This window comes from Volvox carteri (genome assembly GCF_000143455.1).
Source record: "Volvox carteri f. nagariensis unplaced genomic scaffold VOLCAscaffold_73, whole genome shotgun sequence".
Classification (NCBI taxonomy): Eukaryota; Viridiplantae; Chlorophyta; class Chlorophyceae; order Chlamydomonadales; family Volvocaceae; genus Volvox; species Volvox carteri.
The window spans coordinates 609824-625919 of NW_003307616.1; the positions used below are offsets into that span (position 1 = coordinate 609824).

At 61.9% G+C, this 16096-nt stretch overlaps 2 protein-coding genes across 2 annotated transcripts in view; one reads left to right on the plus strand and one right to left on the minus strand.

The window, feature by feature from the left end:
• Positions 1-9807, minus strand: part of VOLCADRAFT_107693 (uncharacterized protein) — a gene marked incomplete at its 5' end in the record, with an annotated part of 19027 nt that extends 9220 nt beyond the window's left edge. The window contains 15 exons of the mRNA XM_002957433.1: positions 512-655; positions 1590-1751; positions 1786-1803; positions 2105-2245; positions 2433-2510; positions 3037-3403; positions 3787-3932; positions 4557-4688; positions 5316-5444; positions 5665-6022; positions 6728-6889; positions 7164-8222; positions 8644-8840; positions 9016-9109; positions 9635-9807. Coding sequence (XP_002957479.1) covers positions 512-655; positions 1590-1751; positions 1786-1803; positions 2105-2245; positions 2433-2510; positions 3037-3403; positions 3787-3932; positions 4557-4688; positions 5316-5444; positions 5665-6022; positions 6728-6889; positions 7164-8222; positions 8644-8840; positions 9016-9109; positions 9635-9807 — 3360 coding nt within the window. The remainder of the gene's footprint in view (positions 1-511; positions 656-1589; positions 1752-1785; positions 1804-2104; positions 2246-2432; positions 2511-3036; positions 3404-3786; positions 3933-4556; positions 4689-5315; positions 5445-5664; positions 6023-6727; positions 6890-7163; positions 8223-8643; positions 8841-9015; positions 9110-9634) is intronic.
• A 459-nt stretch (positions 9808-10266) lies between these two features.
• VOLCADRAFT_98562 (uncharacterized protein) lies at positions 10267-15822 on the plus strand (the record flags this gene model as incomplete). Its single annotated transcript, XM_002957392.1, has 11 exons — positions 10267-10277; positions 11344-11419; positions 11831-11974; positions 12235-12318; positions 12508-12543; positions 12829-12996; positions 13187-13417; positions 14052-14366; positions 14616-14672; positions 15002-15211; positions 15799-15822. The coding sequence occupies 11 exons, from the start codon at positions 10267-10269 to the stop codon at positions 15820-15822; spliced, it is 1356 nt and encodes a 451-aa protein (XP_002957438.1).
• Positions 15823-16096: the final 274 nt, after the last annotated feature.

Here is a 16096-nt window from a genome sequence, read left to right on the forward strand (position 1 = left end):
GGATGGATGGATGGATGGATGGATGGATGGATGGATGGATGGATGGATGGATGGATGGATGGATGGATGGATGGATGGATGGATGGATGGATGGATGGATGGATGGATGGATGGATGGATGGATGGATGGATGGATGGATGGATGGATGGATGGATGGATGGATGGATGGATGGATGGATGGATGGATGGATGGATGGAGGGATGGATGGATGGCTTCTGTGATAATGACGATGATGGTGATGACGACGATGTGACGACGAGACCGGAGCCATGGTACGTTGGGAAGACGACGAGGACACGGGGGGGGGGAGCGGCGAGCGGAGTTGAGGACCTTGGCCGCCTTTAAGGTCAGATGGCCGAGGTAGCTGTTTGTCCTTATCCTAGACCTCCTCAATTCCTGGACCTAATCTCCACATAGACCTCATTTCCCTCACTCTCCCCTCACACTCTCACACCCCTAGGGGCCACCGGGTCTCCCCCGGGGTGGTGGTGGAGCGTGGGGGTGCTCACCAGCAGCATCTCCGCCGCCCTGCCACATCCCATCTCCTGCAGTATGTTGGCTGCCCCCGCCGGGTCCATGGCCATGAGGCAGGCCACGGCCCGGGTGAACTCCAGCTCGTCCAGGTTGGCGGCTGCGGGACCCGCGAGCATCGCCTGAGGGGCGGGAGGGAGAGGGAGCGGGGGGTAGGGTGTGTGTGTGTGGGGGGGGGGAAATAAGTAAGAAGCAAAGGGCCATTCGTCAACATCCGAAAGGAGAATGGGTGGGGAAAGTGGGGGAGTGGAATGAGTGTGGGGGAGAGGGGTGAGTGCGGGGCTTGAAGGGAGGTAACGAGGGGAGTGACGCGCACAGCCGCGGCGTCAGTTGGCTTGGTGCTTGGGAAGACACACACTAAGCCAGCCCCAACCCAGGGAATGTTAGCGCGTAATGTTAGTAAGGACCGATAAGTCACAGGACGGATTCGCTCCGCCAAGGTCTGGGCTCTTATCTAAAGGTAGAATAACAAAAACGTATGTTTCCGAACTCTCTCTCTCCATTCAACATCATTCCAACTCAGGCTCCCTCCCGAGTATATAATACTCGTTGCTTAGGAGGCCGCAACGACTTCTGTCGTAGAGTGTCCCTTCGGACCACCAGACGGCTGGTTAGACCGAGGTGTCTGTCCGATTAGGGTAGGAACCCTGAAAGAGTGTCATTCCTTAATAAGGAAACACTTATAAATCTCAAGGTGTTCATAGACTGTTCATAGATCAGGAGTGATTAGCTCTGTAACGCTATAAGGCGCTACAACAGGGAACGAGGGGTCTCCCTCCTGGCGCACCGACGTAAAACATCTGTGCTTCTTTCGCACTGGTCGTCATCGTTCTGGTGCTGCTGCACTGTAAACACACCGGGGCAGTAACACGCCGGTGGGGTACACGGTCTCATGGCTCCTCTTAACGCCACGACGACCCCTTTTCCATAACAGCATTGGCCAGCCAGGTCGCATTACCAGACGGCTGGCCCCACAGCTGCTCGGAATATGCTTCCTACGGACCCCATGCATGCAAACTCATACCCTCCTTCCCCTCCTCCTCGCCCCCTCCTCACCGACAGTATGTTAGCCGCCAGGTGTGGCGCCATGGCCGCCAGCAGCTTCTGTCTCAACTCCTGAGGCAGAGCCAGCATCAGCCGGGCGGCAGTGGGCAGGTCCAGAGCGGCAAGCACATCCAGCTGCTCGGAAGAGGCCCAGGTAACCAGCTCATCAACGGCCTGAGCGGGGAAGGGGGAAGGGGGAAAGACGAACCACGAACGAGTGAAGCTGCTGCCAGGGCAAGGGGGAGGGGAAGGGGGAGGTAGAGGGGGAGAACGAGGAAGAACAAGGCGATTGGGGAGGCGCGCGTGCGCGCGCGCGTGTGTGTGTGTAGAGGGAGAGGAGGGGGACATACGCACATGAGACATACGCACACGGACAGGCGTCCGGACGTCGTTCCAACACCTCCTAAAACGTCGCTGTCCTTTCAGGCTTGCATCAAGAACACACACAAGGCCCCACACCCTCCCCGGCCCGGCAGGCAGGCTCGTCTTTTCCTTGCGCCCCCTCATCTCCCCTCACCTCCCCTCACCTCCTGTTGCTCCATTCCCCCCAGCAGTCTGGCCCCCAGCTGGGAGTTCGCCTTGATGCAGTTCATGGTGCTGGTCCACATGCCCCGACCCAGTACCCGGGCGGTGTAGGCGCGCATGCCCGAGGACATGACCGCCACGGCCTGAGGACGAGGGAAGGGGAAGGGAAGGGAGGGCAGTCGGTAGAGGAAAAGTAAGCCGAGCGGAATGGACGGGTCCGCTGTTTATTTCCCGCCCGGCTACTAGCCTCTCCCCTCCCCCCTCTTTCCTCCCATTCCCTCAATGTCCGTCCTAGTAAACCCCACCTCCCTGGCCGCCCTTCCCCCGCACCTGGGCCCTATCCTGGTCTGTCATGGCCGCCATCACCTCAGCCCTCCGCAGCTCAGGAAGTGCACCCAGTAGGATCACCTGGGGGGAGGGCCAGGAGGGAGAGGAGGAGGAGGAGGGGGACGAAAAGGGGGGGAAGGAGGGAGGGAGGCGAGAGAAATGGGGAACAGGGCCCCAGGAGTAGGATTGGAGGAGTGGGCGAATGACATGCATGAAAGGCAAAGACCCTCTTTACCCCTGAAACTCCGAACGTATAACCCCTCCAACATCACCTTTACCCCCTCACCTCGCAAAGACTGCAAAGGCACCCTCGAACCCCATGACTCCCCACAAAAGCTCCCCACAGAAGAGGCAATCCACGAAAACACAGCCTGCCGACCCTGAACCATTCCTCGCCTAGGCGCAACGCTTCCTGTCCCCCACCCACGCACCCACTCATCCACTCATCCACTCATCCACCCAACCACCTGCCTACACTATACCACTTCCCTCGCAAACTCCCCTATGTCTGGTATCTGCTTCAACCCTCATTGATGCGTCTTACCCCCCTCGCCTCCCCCGCCCCGGCGGCTGGAGAGGGCCCCACCTGCCCAACCCGGGTCCCCACCTGCGCCTCCGGGCTCAGTGCGGCCAGCAGGTGCGCTGTGTCCTCCGGATCCATTCCCTCCAGAAACTTGAGCCCCACACCCGGCCCCGCAGCAGCCACCGCAGCAGCCAGTTCCGCGGGGGAAGCAGTGGCAATACTGCCCGCACCGGTGCCGGTGGCGGTGCCCCCCCGGCTGCGAGCCTCCTCAGCCGCCCTACGCCTGGCTACGGCTGCCTGGCGGCGTTTCTCCGTCCGCTCCACTGCCAGCGTAAGGCGCTGCAGCAGACTCAGCTTGGTCACCATCAGCTCCGCCTCAGGGCCCCCGGCGGTGAGGCGCGGGTGGGGGGAAGGGGGCTTCTGGAGAGCAATACCCGAGGCTAAGGTCACCCTGGGACGGGAGGTGACGACGTTTTGGATGTTGGGACAGAGGCGGAGAGATGGATTTGGCGGAGGGAGGAGGGGATGGGTTGGATGAAGCGGAGGGGAAGAGCGAGCGGTGATGGATGGTTGTTTAGGGGTTGTGGTGGGTGGGGGCGTGTACGTGCGCTGTCATGAGTCAGGCACTCTCCTCCCCCCTCCCTCACCTCCCCCGATCACCTCGTCATCCTGGCCCCTCAACTCCTGACCGCAGCGCACCCACATTCCGGCCTTCTTCCTGCCCCCACATCAGGCCATCCTCTGCCAAAACCCAACTACCCCCTTCATCCCCAAACCCAAAACCCAAAACCCACTGCCCGCCTCTACCGCATCCCCCACCTTCTCCCTCCCTACCTCTTTGTCTGTGTGCCCAGTGTATGAAACGCCTGCTGCCACCTCAGTCGGGCGATGCGGGAGGTGATCTCCGTGTCCAGGGCCTCACCCAGCGCCCCACCCGCCTTGACCACCAGCCGACTGCCGTCGCGGGCACCAGGGGCGGCCTGGGAAGGAGCCCGGGGGGGCGGGGAAGGGGTCGTCGTCGCGGGGGAGGAGGTGTGGTGGAGTGTGTGTGTGTGTGCGCGGGGTGTAGGGCATGCACCGGGGGTTTAGGGCTTTAAAGCGCAAGCGGCGTGGTCCCCGTGCCACTCAACCCTGGCTGTGGAGTACCGGCAGGCAGTACGGCAGAGCGGCGGCACTGGGCACTCGGACCACACATGCATGCAAGGTTGTCTGTATACGTACGTGTGCGTGTCCGTTTGTAAGTATGAGAGCGAGGGAGAGGGCCCACGGACATTAACCGGCCATTGGGGTCATGCAGCCAGCACTACCACCTGGAACACGTCCACAGCGGTCTGCTGGTTACCCCGCACTTTTCCTCAATCGGGGGCTCAAGCTGCAATCCGCCACACATCCACACACATCTGCATGCACACACATCCACACACGCACACATCTCTACACGCACACATCCACACACACACACACACACATCTCTACACGCACACATCCACACACACACACATCTACACACACGCGCACACATCTACACACACGCACACATCTACACACACACACACACATCTCTACACACACGCACACGCAGGTGCGCGCGCGAGCTCACTCACCTGCAATGTGAGCAGCCCCTTGGCCAGCAGGTCGGCTTCCCTGCTCTTGTAGCGGGCGTTCTCTCTCTTGAGAAACTCCAGCATCTCGATCTCCCGGGTGAAGTCACGTCGCTCAGCCAGCTGGCCAGTGAGCTGGCCAGTGAAGAAGCAGGGGAAGAAGTGGGAGGGAGAGGGGGGAGGGGAGGGGGCGTAAGGGGGCCTTTCAGAGTGGCGCCAGAGGCGTTTGGAGGGGGAGATACCCCGGAGGTGGGGGCGATAGGGGACTCTGCTTGGTTTGGGATCATGTGCAGCAGGAAGCAGGTCGAAGGCCAGTCGTACTTTGGTTTGGGATCATGTGCAGCAGGAAGCAGGTCGAAGGCCAGTCGTACTAATTTTGGAGGAGGTATGGGTGAGTCGTATTAGGATGGGTCTTCATAAGGGGCCTAAGCGCCCTCTCGGCTCAGCAGGCAATGGCAGGCACCCACATGCATACGGGTGGGCGGACCATCCGAACATCCTTTTGTCTTGTCCGCCACTCTGCAGAGAAGCCTGGCAAGAGTAGGGATAAGCAAGCTCTTCGCAACTTCCCCGTCTTTCTCACACCTTCCGCACATTCTTGTACCTGCCCATCTCCCCCCCCCACACACACACACTCGCTTCCCCACCGGGATATAGGTCCCTCCCTATATCCCCCCTCCCCCTTTCCCTTTCGCCCACCTGGTTTATTTGCCTTTTCCCTCCCACTCCCACCCGTCCCCTTTCCGGCCCCCCGGCCCCCACCTGCTCCACCTCCCTCTGCAGCCCCGCAGTCCTCCTCCTGAGCGAGTCCACCGACTCCTGGTGGGCCACCATGAAGGTGTTCCAGGCGGTGGCCAGGGCACGACCCCGTTCACAACACTGGACCTCAACCTAGAGGTGCGAGGGGTTGAGGGGGCGCGGGGTTTGCGAGGCAGGGAAAGGGATAGAAGGTTAAGAAGGGAAGACGGAACGGGAGACCGCGGGCTTTAGGTTGGTCGCTCTACTGGGATTGGATGCGAAGGCTGGGGTCGGGCCTTGCTTAAGCCGAGCGGGGCTCCCCCCCACCCGCGCATGCGTACGCACATACATACATGTCTACATATACACCCACCTGACGTACGAGGTCTGCCAGGCACACGCACACCCCGACCGTTAGGCTGGTGGAGCTGTACGGCGTCATCAGGCTACGAGTGCTGCGAAGATTCAAACCATCGGAAGGGGAGCCACGCATGCGTCGTACACTCCGCCGGCCGGTGCCGCTGCCGTTGTCAACACCCGCGGCACTCGGCGTCGCCGTGAGCCCCGTCCCCGCCGGGGTGTTGGTTGTCGCGGGGCTGCGTGCGTGCGCTGAGGCAAGTCCCGCGCGATGGGCTTCTATGGCTGCTGTGTGGGCCTGGAGGCTGGGCTGCAGCAAGGTGGTGAAGGGGCCCAAGATGGAGGGTGCGTAGAGCTCCACGCCGTCGAGGCCCCTGCAAGCAAGCACGGGACCGACCCGCGGGTCACAGGTCAGTTAGGTTCCCCAACGGGGATCAAAAGCCGGTGAAAATCGCATTCGTTTTCTCCTGTTGTGATACGATGCGGCGGGCCGGGCTTGCCGCGGTGATAGCAGTAGTCGCAAGGCGGCCATGGCACACGACGGGCGAGACGGGCAAGACGGGCAAGATGGCGGCCTGCCGTACTGTCAACGTAACACGGTATCAGGGAGGTGGGGGGTAGTGGCGCCGCGGAAGCCATGCGGCAGCACGACAGCAGCGGGCAGGGAAGAACCGGCGGCGGGCTTCCAGGTGGCCCCTGTTTTCCTCCCCCCCTCCTTCCTCCAGTTCTACGTCTGGTACACTCTTGCCCTGGCAGCAGCTTCACTCGTTTGTGGTTCGTCTTTCCCCCTCCTACCACAGTGCGGCGCGCGGCGGCGCGGAGGTGCTTCCTGTGTACCCCGGGTGGCTGTGTGGTGTGGAGTGACCACGTTTGAGTGGCTCACACAGACCAGGTGACCCAGATCGCGGATCAGCCAGGTCTAGGGCCGTGTGTGTGGGGGGGTGGATGAATGAAGCTCCCAGTTCCCCTGGGTGGCCCTGGGGACACTCCGGTGTTCGTCTTCCTTCCCTCCGCCCTGCCTCACGTGTGCCCTTTACCTGTCTCGCCCTGCCCCCCCCAGCAGGGACCCACCGCCGCACCTGAGCTGCCAGTTAGCGGTTCCTGCCTCCCCGGCAGCCGCCGCGCCAGCCCCGGCCCCCCCGCCGCCTCCCTCCGGGGCCCCGCCCCCCGTCCCTCCGTTGCCTCCAGCTCCCGGCACCTGCCTCAGCTTACTGGCCTCATGCAGGCAGGCGATAGCTTCACTGCACAGGGAGCCCAGGGCCTCAGATCGCCAGGTGGCAGCCCTGTACGACACATCGTGCGGGTTTTACCCACCCGGGTTAGGAAGAAGGTCGGGGGAAGTTAGCACGGCGTGGGTTCCAGCGATGAACTTGGGAGAAGGTTTGGTTGAGATACGACTAATCAGTCCCGGACAGCCGAAGGCCCCGTGTTGTGCTGTGTGAAGCAGTCCCCCCACCACACCATCCTGGCTACTCTAGCCCTGGCCGTCTCCCCGGCCACCATTCCCCCACGTACCTGTCCGCAGCCGACTCCGGGTCACGCAGCATCTCCAGCAGCAGCGTCTCCACCGCCGCCGCCTCCGCCCTCGTAGGCGGCTTGTCACTAGGCAGCACCAACAGGCACGCACCCCCGTTACCTCCACCTCCACCACCACCTCCACTGCCGCCGCCAACCCCGTTCCCGTCCTGCTGCACCACCATGGCCGGCATCTCCAGCCCCACCGCCGCCCACGCATGCGGCAACCGCAGCATCAGCGTCCGCCGCTGCAACGTGTGCACCTGCGCCTGCTTCTGCTGCGCCGCCTGGATCTGAGCCGGACTCATTCCCGCCGCAGCCATGGCTAGCATCCCCACCGCGGCCCCGCCGCTGGCGCCTGGGCCCAGCGGTCCCTCCAATAACCCCAGAGAGCCGAACTGCGGACCCACCATGCTCTCAAAAGCCAATAGACCTACGGCAGCGGAATCACCGCTGCGGCCGCCGCCGCCGCCGCCTGCCCCACGTGGCGGAGAGCCACCCCGCTCCGAAACCCATGGCGCCGGGCCCCCTGCAGACCAACTGCTACGGTTGAATCCGTTAACTAGGTCTCGTTCACGATCCCGTAAGTCGCGTTCCAGCTCCGCCAGGTCGGTTCCGAAACCACCACCGCCGCCAACGCCAACGCCACCGCCGCGGCCGCGAGCGTGTGTGTGTGTGTGGCCGTGTGTGCCGGCAGCCGCCCCAGCGGCAGCGGCCCCGATCACCAGCTGTTGTTGGGATGCCGAAGGCTGCGACGTCGGCGACGGCGCGCCCCAAGCAGCGGCGTTGCCGGAGTGGCCGCCGGGAAATGTGAGAGAGAGGGTGCTGGCCCCGCCGCCCAGTGGCCCGTCGGGACCACCCCAGGATGCATCGCCCCAGGATGACTGCGCGTGGGGTGGGGAACCGGGGGCCTGCTGCTGCTGGGGCTGCTGCTGGGGCTGCTGCTGGGGCTGCTGCTGATGTTGCTGAGATGGATGTTGAAGGTGCTGTTGCTGCTGGACTGCAGCTGCGGCTGCCGCCGCCGCCGCCGCGGCTGCCGCCAAGTACTGCTGGGAGGACCTGTTGCCAAACGCAAAAGCAGGAAGAAAAGCGACTCAACCGAGAAGATTTGCTAAGAGGGTTTGACACCGTGAGCTGTGCCGCTCCGCGTCTCAAGGGCCATTTCCCCTCCCTTCCTCACGGAGCCAAAGCACGCGCGGGACGAGGGGCGACAACTAAGTCCTGCCGCCAGCCCCCAGTCCTGCCCCGTGACTCAAGTGACGGTCGCCTACACACCAAACGATGTCCCCCGTGCCCCCATTGCGGGTTTTTTCCCCACACCCCTGCCATAAACCACCAGTGCCCTCCTCCTTCTGTCCCGAGTTCATCGCCACCTACCCCACCCAATGAGCCCCAAACCCAACCTAACCTAACTTAACCTTTTTTAAAGGCCCCCCTCTTCTCATTTCCATCCAGTCCACCTCATCGCCCCAAGCCTCACTTAAAATATCCTGACTCCGCCAAGGCGTGCTGCTGTGCGTCCCGTACATGCGCCCACGTGATGGTGCCGGCACCAGGGCTGGCATGGGCCCCCGGGGGTGACGGCGGGGTGGAGGGAGAGCCGGGACCCAGGCCGATTCCGGGGTAGACGTCCGAAGGCGAGATGCGGCCGGTGGCCAAACCTCTGTTCCGAGTCGCCTGCGGGGACGGCAAAGGATCAGGCATCATGAACCGCAGCGGCAAGGAGTCACATTTGGGCAGCAACAGCAGCAGCAGTGTTAGCAGCCTCATTGTTCCTCACGTTCCCGCACGTGCACGCAATGCAATGTACGGAGCGACCCAGTTGCCTCATCCTTCCCCGGACCGGACCCACCGTTGCGGAGTTCGCGGCCGCCGCAATCCGTGTATGCTGCGGGGAGTACCGTGAGCCGTTGCCTCCACTGAAACCTGCACTCGGCTCCTGCAGCCTGGAAGACGAGAAAGAAAGAAAGAAAGAAAGAGGAAGACACAAGGGTCGTGCTGACCATGGAATGTGACGAAAAGTAACTGCCTAGAGCGCGGCATTAGGCAGTGTCCAGAGCCCAATCTTCCGGACCGATGGACTCGGGCCGGCACATTGTACAGCAGCCGTTCCCCCCCTCCACTGAAGGGGCAGGTATCGCGACCTGTCCTGTGTGCTGCGGATGAGTAGGCGAACCCAATGCGGATGAGTAGGCGAACCCAATGCGGATGAGTAGGCGAACCCAATGCCCCTTCCGCCTCGAGGGGCCTCTCTGTTTGTACCCCGGAGACCTCCCCAACGGATGGTGGATGGGCCCCCGACTGACTGCAAACTAGGCTCCGACCAGGTGTGGTGCTCTGTGGTACTGTCCATGTGGTGCTTAGGACCCGCGTGTACACAGAGAGATTATGCCTATACCCTGACCGGGGCTTTGGCTGCGGCTTTCGGTTTCTCTCAAATGCCTGGGGGCTGTGTCTCGACTCGGTCGCACCTTGGAAGAGAGGCCGCGCTGGCGCCGCCATCGACGCCGCGCGCAGGCTCTCGTTGGTCGCGTTCCCGGTCCGATAGCGAACTGCCGGGCAGGGGCAGGCGACGGGGTCCGCCTGGCGGAGGAACCAGGCAGGAAGGTTGAGGAGAGGCAGCGGGGCAACCGTGTTTGGACATGTCGGGGACCCGGAATGAGTGCGCCGATATTTCAAAGTCAGGTTGGGGGGGAGATGTGGAGGTTCTGAGGTTTGAGCACACGTTCCGGAACTTGTGGAGAATGTATATGCCATTGCGGGGAACATGCGGCTTGGTGTCCAGGAGGACACTGAGTCTCGCGGGCGCAAGGCACTGAAATTTAAGAATTTTAGGCTAGGTTGTAGAGGTTTGCATGAAAACTGAAAGATAGGATGTTGGATGCGTGCGCCACGATTTGGGTTGGCGCGACTGGCGCGGTTGGGGGGTGCTAAGCGGAGCAGCCTACCTAGCAGGTACGGTGTTCCCGTCGTGCCGGGCCGGGGGACAGGCGGAAAAGGTCCAGAACGATGACCCCCAAAGGATGCATGGACCGTCGATCGCGTCGGGGATGCTTCAGCTCCACGGTTGGTACCCTACCATGCAACATCAGACGAAAGGATTATGAAAGCAGCGTGAGTCCACGGGACAAGTCGTAACAACACTTTCACTGTTAAGTACTTGCAGTGCTGCCTTTTGCCTGCCTTCCGCTGAATACAAGGCCTACCGTGTATGTAAGGCGAACCGTCCAAAAGGTGCCACGTAATTATACAGGGACGTAGAGAAAATAATAACTTACTTGGTTTTGCTTTCCGTTGGCTCTACGGTCCAACGGAGCGAGAGACAAGTCTGCCTGGCCCCGCATACTGTTGGCATTCTCCGCAGCTAAGATCCTCCGCCAACAAAGTAGTACGTAAGTTTAAACATATTGTCACGTTCCATTACAAAAAAATTGTAGTTTGGATAGCTTTGTGCTTACAGGAACTTTCAAGTTTTCTTGGAAATTCAGGTTCATGTCCTGCAAGTCGAGTCCATGACATAAGTTATGATTTCACAGCACAAAACGTAAACGTTGTGCCAAATCCGTAGGCTGAATGCTACCGGATCGGACGTCGTAACGGTTGCCGTATAACCAAATGGCCAACCAGAATGCCAGCCAACGGCAATACTTTGTTTTGACGAGCTTTCGAGCTTTCAACCCTGCGCGCATACGTAACGTCTCCATGCAATGTGCCTTTTTCACGGTTTAATATCGACCATAGAGTGCTTCTGATTTCATTAGGCTTTGCTTGCCGGTGTAGAGGTGTAGCTGAGCCGCTGAGTGAATGGAACTGTAACCTGGTCCCGGGTAAATTTTTGTAACTCCTGCTGCAACACGCTCCCACGCGATCGCACGCACATCAACTACAAATACTGCAGTCAAATCGACAAAGCGGCGAAGGCGCGTCGTCTACCCATATGGCTACAAAATCTGCTGGGCGCTTGTCGCTATATTTTTGTTGAGTACTATGAAGTGTAATGCGTCGGGTCTGCGTCAAAAAGTCCTTTGCGCCAATCGCCTATCCACCCGCCCGCACATGGACGAAGCCCATCCCTCATCACATATTCCAAGCTCCTAGAGGCCCTACAATTGCCCGGATACCACCTAGAGGCCCATACCAGCTGCTTTTGCGCCGCCCTTCGCCCTCCTGACGTGTGCAGGCCCAACTTCCCCAGCTTGACTCGCACCAATATTGGTCCAGTCCCAGCCCATACTGCCGCCGCCTCAGCCGCCATGGTAATATCCCCTCCGCCAGCGCTGTCTAGGGGCCCCTTGACGTCCGGAACGCAGCTGCTGCTGCTGCTGCAGCGTGGCCCCCTTCAGGCGACCACCACCACCACAGTAGCAGCAGCAGCCGTTGGTGCAGGTGTTGGTGTTGGTGGTGTCACTGCTGCTACTGCTGATGCTGCCACTTTCCATGGGAAATCGCGTCATGGCAGTAGCAGTGGTGCCAGCTCCGCGGCACAGGCAAGAGCTACACGCCGCCATGCAGCTACCCGCACTTCCTCTCCTTTAGGACCGTCCCCAGACGCAGCAGCAGCAGCAGCAGCCTCCCTCCCAGGCCGCCCCACATCGGGAGAGCCGACGGCTTCCAGCAGCGGCGGCGCCGGTGACGACGACGTCGCCGTTGCTGCTGCTGCGCCGCAGCTGCCTCTGTGCCAGCGGCCTGCTGTCCACGTCGACGAGCTGGGCGCAGTTATGTCCTGGCGGGACCACATGTCGGGCCTTATCGCTCAGCTGGGGGACTCCCTGGAGCACATGGACGGGGGCCCGGACAAGGCGGGACTCCTGGTGCGACCGGGGGTGTGGAGGGGCGCTAGGCGGGGGTTTGGGTGGGTGGGAGGGAGGGGATACGAAATACTAGGAACAAAGCGGCTGACTGAGATCTGTGGGAGGGGGGCGGTAGGTGGGGGCAAGTAAGGAAACGACAAGCAGTCCCTGACTGTAATGTTACGTCATGTCGTGTTATGTTCTGGAGGTAGCGCGGGGTCCCCGAGTTCGGGGGTGTAGCGGCCGCCAGCGCACACAGTTGGCCGGGGGAACACGTCCAGGGGGCCCTCCGATGGGTTGAGGTGCTGGGCAGGGAGGCGGCTCTTGGGTGCCGCAGCGGCGCGGGCGGCGCGACCGGAGGGGAGGTGAGTGGGGCCTGGTGGTGACGGGGGACCGGGGCCGGATGGTGCCCGTGTGTCGGGCTCTAGGGATAGGACCCGGGCTGACTGTCAGCCGTACACCGTACACCTCCCCCCCCCAAACTTGCCCCCTTCCCTCCTCCTCAGTGACTTTCCCCCTTTTTCTCTCCTCCTTTTCCCCGTCGCCCCGCACAGCGTGAGCTGGACTGGGTGCTGGATGATGTCATTGAGGTGTGTGTGTGGGGGGGGGGCCCGCTGGGGTATAAGTGGTTGCAAGGTCCTTAGGAAAGCCAGCTGGCCAAGAAGCCAGTGCCAGTCCAACCCGGGAGTCCCCGTCTTGCCCCTCTACCTCCCACCCCCTCCTACGTTTGCTACTATCTTGCCCTGGCAGCAGCTTCAATCGCGTGTGGTTCGTCTTTCCCACCCCCTCCAACAGCTCAGGTAGTTGGGACGTAGCTCGGTAGTTGACTACTGCAGTCCCCATCACCAAGCCCTCCTCCCCCCTACCTCGGTCAGGCCGTCAGGGTGCGTCCTGAATCTCCCTGGGAGGAGACCAGCTGGCGGCTGCTGGAGCCCCGTGTGAGGACGGAGGAGACCAGGGGCCACGACCCACGGGTCACTTGGCAGCTAAGGCTGAGAGAGCCCGTATCGCAGTTGTGGGAGTGGTGGGAGCGGAGGCTGAAGGTGAAGGGGTGTGAGGGGGGAGGGGGAGGGGGGCCCAGGTTGTGGGCAGCAGCACTACAACAGCATAGGAGGAAGGTGCGTGAGGTCAAGATAGAGGGAGAGGGGGAGGATCCGGCACGCTGCTTTGCAGGGCGGGCAGCGTTGTTAACCCCCCTACGCCTCTCCCCGCACCGGGGCCCCGCCCTCACAGGATCGCGTTCCCTTCCAGTACCTCATCAGTACGGCACACTGGCACAAGTACGTGCTCAGTGTGGGACCGGGGGTGCTCGTACCCCGACCGGAAACGGAAATCTTTCCCGAGCTTGTCCGTACGGCGATCTCGGAGCGGCCGTACCTGGCGGCTGCGCCGTGGGCGGATCTGGGTACGGGCAGCGGCGCCATCGCGATTGCGGCAGCGGATGAGCTGCGGCGAGTTACCCTCGTAAGTGGTTGTTGTGGCAGTGGGTGGGATGGCCTCTGTGGATTGCATCAGAGCGGCCTTGAACACCCCTGACCTGGGGCTGGGTGGGTGGGTGAGGGGTCTGAGTCAAGGGCGCTTTTCGGGTTTTCCTTGGTGGTGGGGGGAGGAGGGGCTGGGGTGCTGGTCGGGAAGGTTAGGGAAGAGTGGCAGTCTTCCGCATCTCCCTAAGGCTTGGCCTTGTTTGGAGATCCTGGCCAAGATCTGGACACAGCGACCGGGCTAGCTGATTGGCGGCCTGCGAGGCAGAAGAGGAGGGGACTGGGGTTGGGACTGGGATTGGGACTGGGACTGGGATTGGGACTGGGACTGGGATTGGGACTGGGGTCTACCGCGGTTGGGTTGTGGGTATCACGTGAGCCAGGGTACCCCGTGAGGTTGTTTTTCCTCTTCCCTACATTGCCCCGTATGTCGCTCAGCTACTGCCCCCCCCGGGTGGCCCCCTGTAGATCCCCCCCGACCCCCTCTTCACCCCTCCATCCCCCCGACCCCCTCTTCACCCCTCCATCCCCCCGACCCCCTCTTCACCCCTCCATCCCCCCGACCCCCTCTTCACCCCTCCATCCCCCCGACCCCCTCTTCACCCCTCCATCCCAAGTCTGTGGAGGTGTGGGCAGTCGACCTGAGTCCTCGAGCAGTGGCGTACGCTACCTTCAATGCCCAGCTATGCCTGCCCTCACCGCCGAGCACGGGCGCCGGCGGCAGTGGCGGCGGCGGCAGGCCGCTCGTGCGTGTCGTACAGGGCAGCTGGTTTGAGCCGCTGCGGCACCTGCGCGGCCGCCTCGGCGGCGTGCTCACTAATCCGCCGTACATTCCCCGCGCCCAGATGTCGGGTTTGCAGGCTGAGGTGCGGCTTCACGAGCCCCGGGGGGCACTGGACGGCGGCGAGGGACCGGGATTGGACAGCTTGGAGGTGGGTGGGAGTGCACTTTTGTGTGTGTATGTATGTACAGCTGTCGGGGGCCGGGAGGTTAAGGAATTGGAGAGAGATTGTGGGGACGTGTTGCAGTCGGTGGGAAGGCCCTAACTGGGGGGATGAACTAAAGGGGAAGAAGGGGTTCCCCTTTAAGGGAAGAACAAGGGGTTCCCGTCCCCTTGCTCTTCAGACCCTTCGCCCTGTCCCCCCCTCCCCGACTTGTCCCCGTCCTTCCACCCTCCCCAGATCTTATGTTCGGATGCGGCGGCTATGATGCTCCCGGGAGGGCTGATCGCCCTGGAGGTGAGGGCAGCGGCGAGACGGGCTGTGAGGGCAGCCCCTGGGGGCCCCTCGGGCCCTAGTTCCTAGACTCGCTTTACGTCCCCCCGACCGAAACGATGTGTCTTTTGAACCCCTCCGCGGAATGAAACACGTCCTTTCCGCTTTTTGGTCTCTTAATTCATTTACTGTTACCGCGCCAGGAACCCCTTTTTGCAGGAACTCTTTGCTTCCCTGCCGTTCCCCGGCGGTCATCTAGGGCTCCGTTCTTGCTACCGCTCTTGCTACCGCTCTTGCCCAATGCCTTTGGAACCCCCCACCGCTGCCCCACCCCGGGAACTGCGTGTATTCAGACCGCCGGCGGTGATCAGGCGGAGCTGGTGGCGGAGCTGCTGCGGGGGGTCCGGGAGCCGCCCTCCTGCGGGGCCCTGGACGTGATTGACACCACCGCCAGCAGTAGCACCCGCCTTAACACCGCCACCATGGACAAGAACAACAGTACCAGCAACAGCAGCCACAGTAGTGCGGGTGAAAACGACGCTGCACTGACCCGGGGGTCGGTGGTGAGGGGGGAGGGGGGTTCGGTGCGGTTGGGGGCTCCTGCTGCATTTGAGGAGGTGGAGGTGCTGCCTGATTGCTACGGGGTCCGGCGGTTCGTGAGGGCGTACCGGCGAAGGGGGGGGACGGTCGGTCCGACGGACGGTCGGTCGTAGCGGTTAGCGGTTAGTGGTTGGCGGGTATTTAGCGACTGGAACCTGGGGCGGGGGGCCCCCCTTGGGCCCCTTTGGGTAATGGAGGCGGCTTGAGGGGGGGCTTCCTCTAGGACTATTCCAACCCCTCTCCCCAGCACTCCTCCGGGGAGTCCGCTCACGTCACACCGCAAAGGGGGAGAAGTCCCTGGTAGGAGTGCGTTATGTTACAAGTTACAAGTTCCGCACAAGTGCGGGGGTGTCCGTAAAAGCCTTGGGGGTGGCCATGGACGCTAAATCGGTTTTAGCGCGGTTATGTAGAGAGCGTAGGTTCCAACCTGGAGTGATGGGGGGGTGCAGGGGCGGCGGCGGCGGCAGCGGCTGCAGCAAGTGGAAGGGGAAGAGCGCTGCTTTTGGTGGCTCGTTTGCCGCCTTCTCAAACCGCGTGTTGCGGCAGACAGAGAGGGCTGTGCACGGAGGCCTAACGGAAGTTCTCGATAGGGCTGTTGCGTTCACGAGGTGGTGGTGGCCACGCGGGGGCAGGGGACCGCTGTGATCAGTTGCTAGTTGGGAGTTGTACTGCCAACAACGACTAGGATACATAGGACAATCGCTGTGTATATCTGTATGCATCTGTATCTAGTCTTTGTGTATGTATGTATGTATGTATGTATGTATGTCATGGAGTTATGCGGGGGCGGCTCATTGCGGCTCATGGGATCCTCATATCATCGTGCGGCGTAAAAAGTCATACCAGAA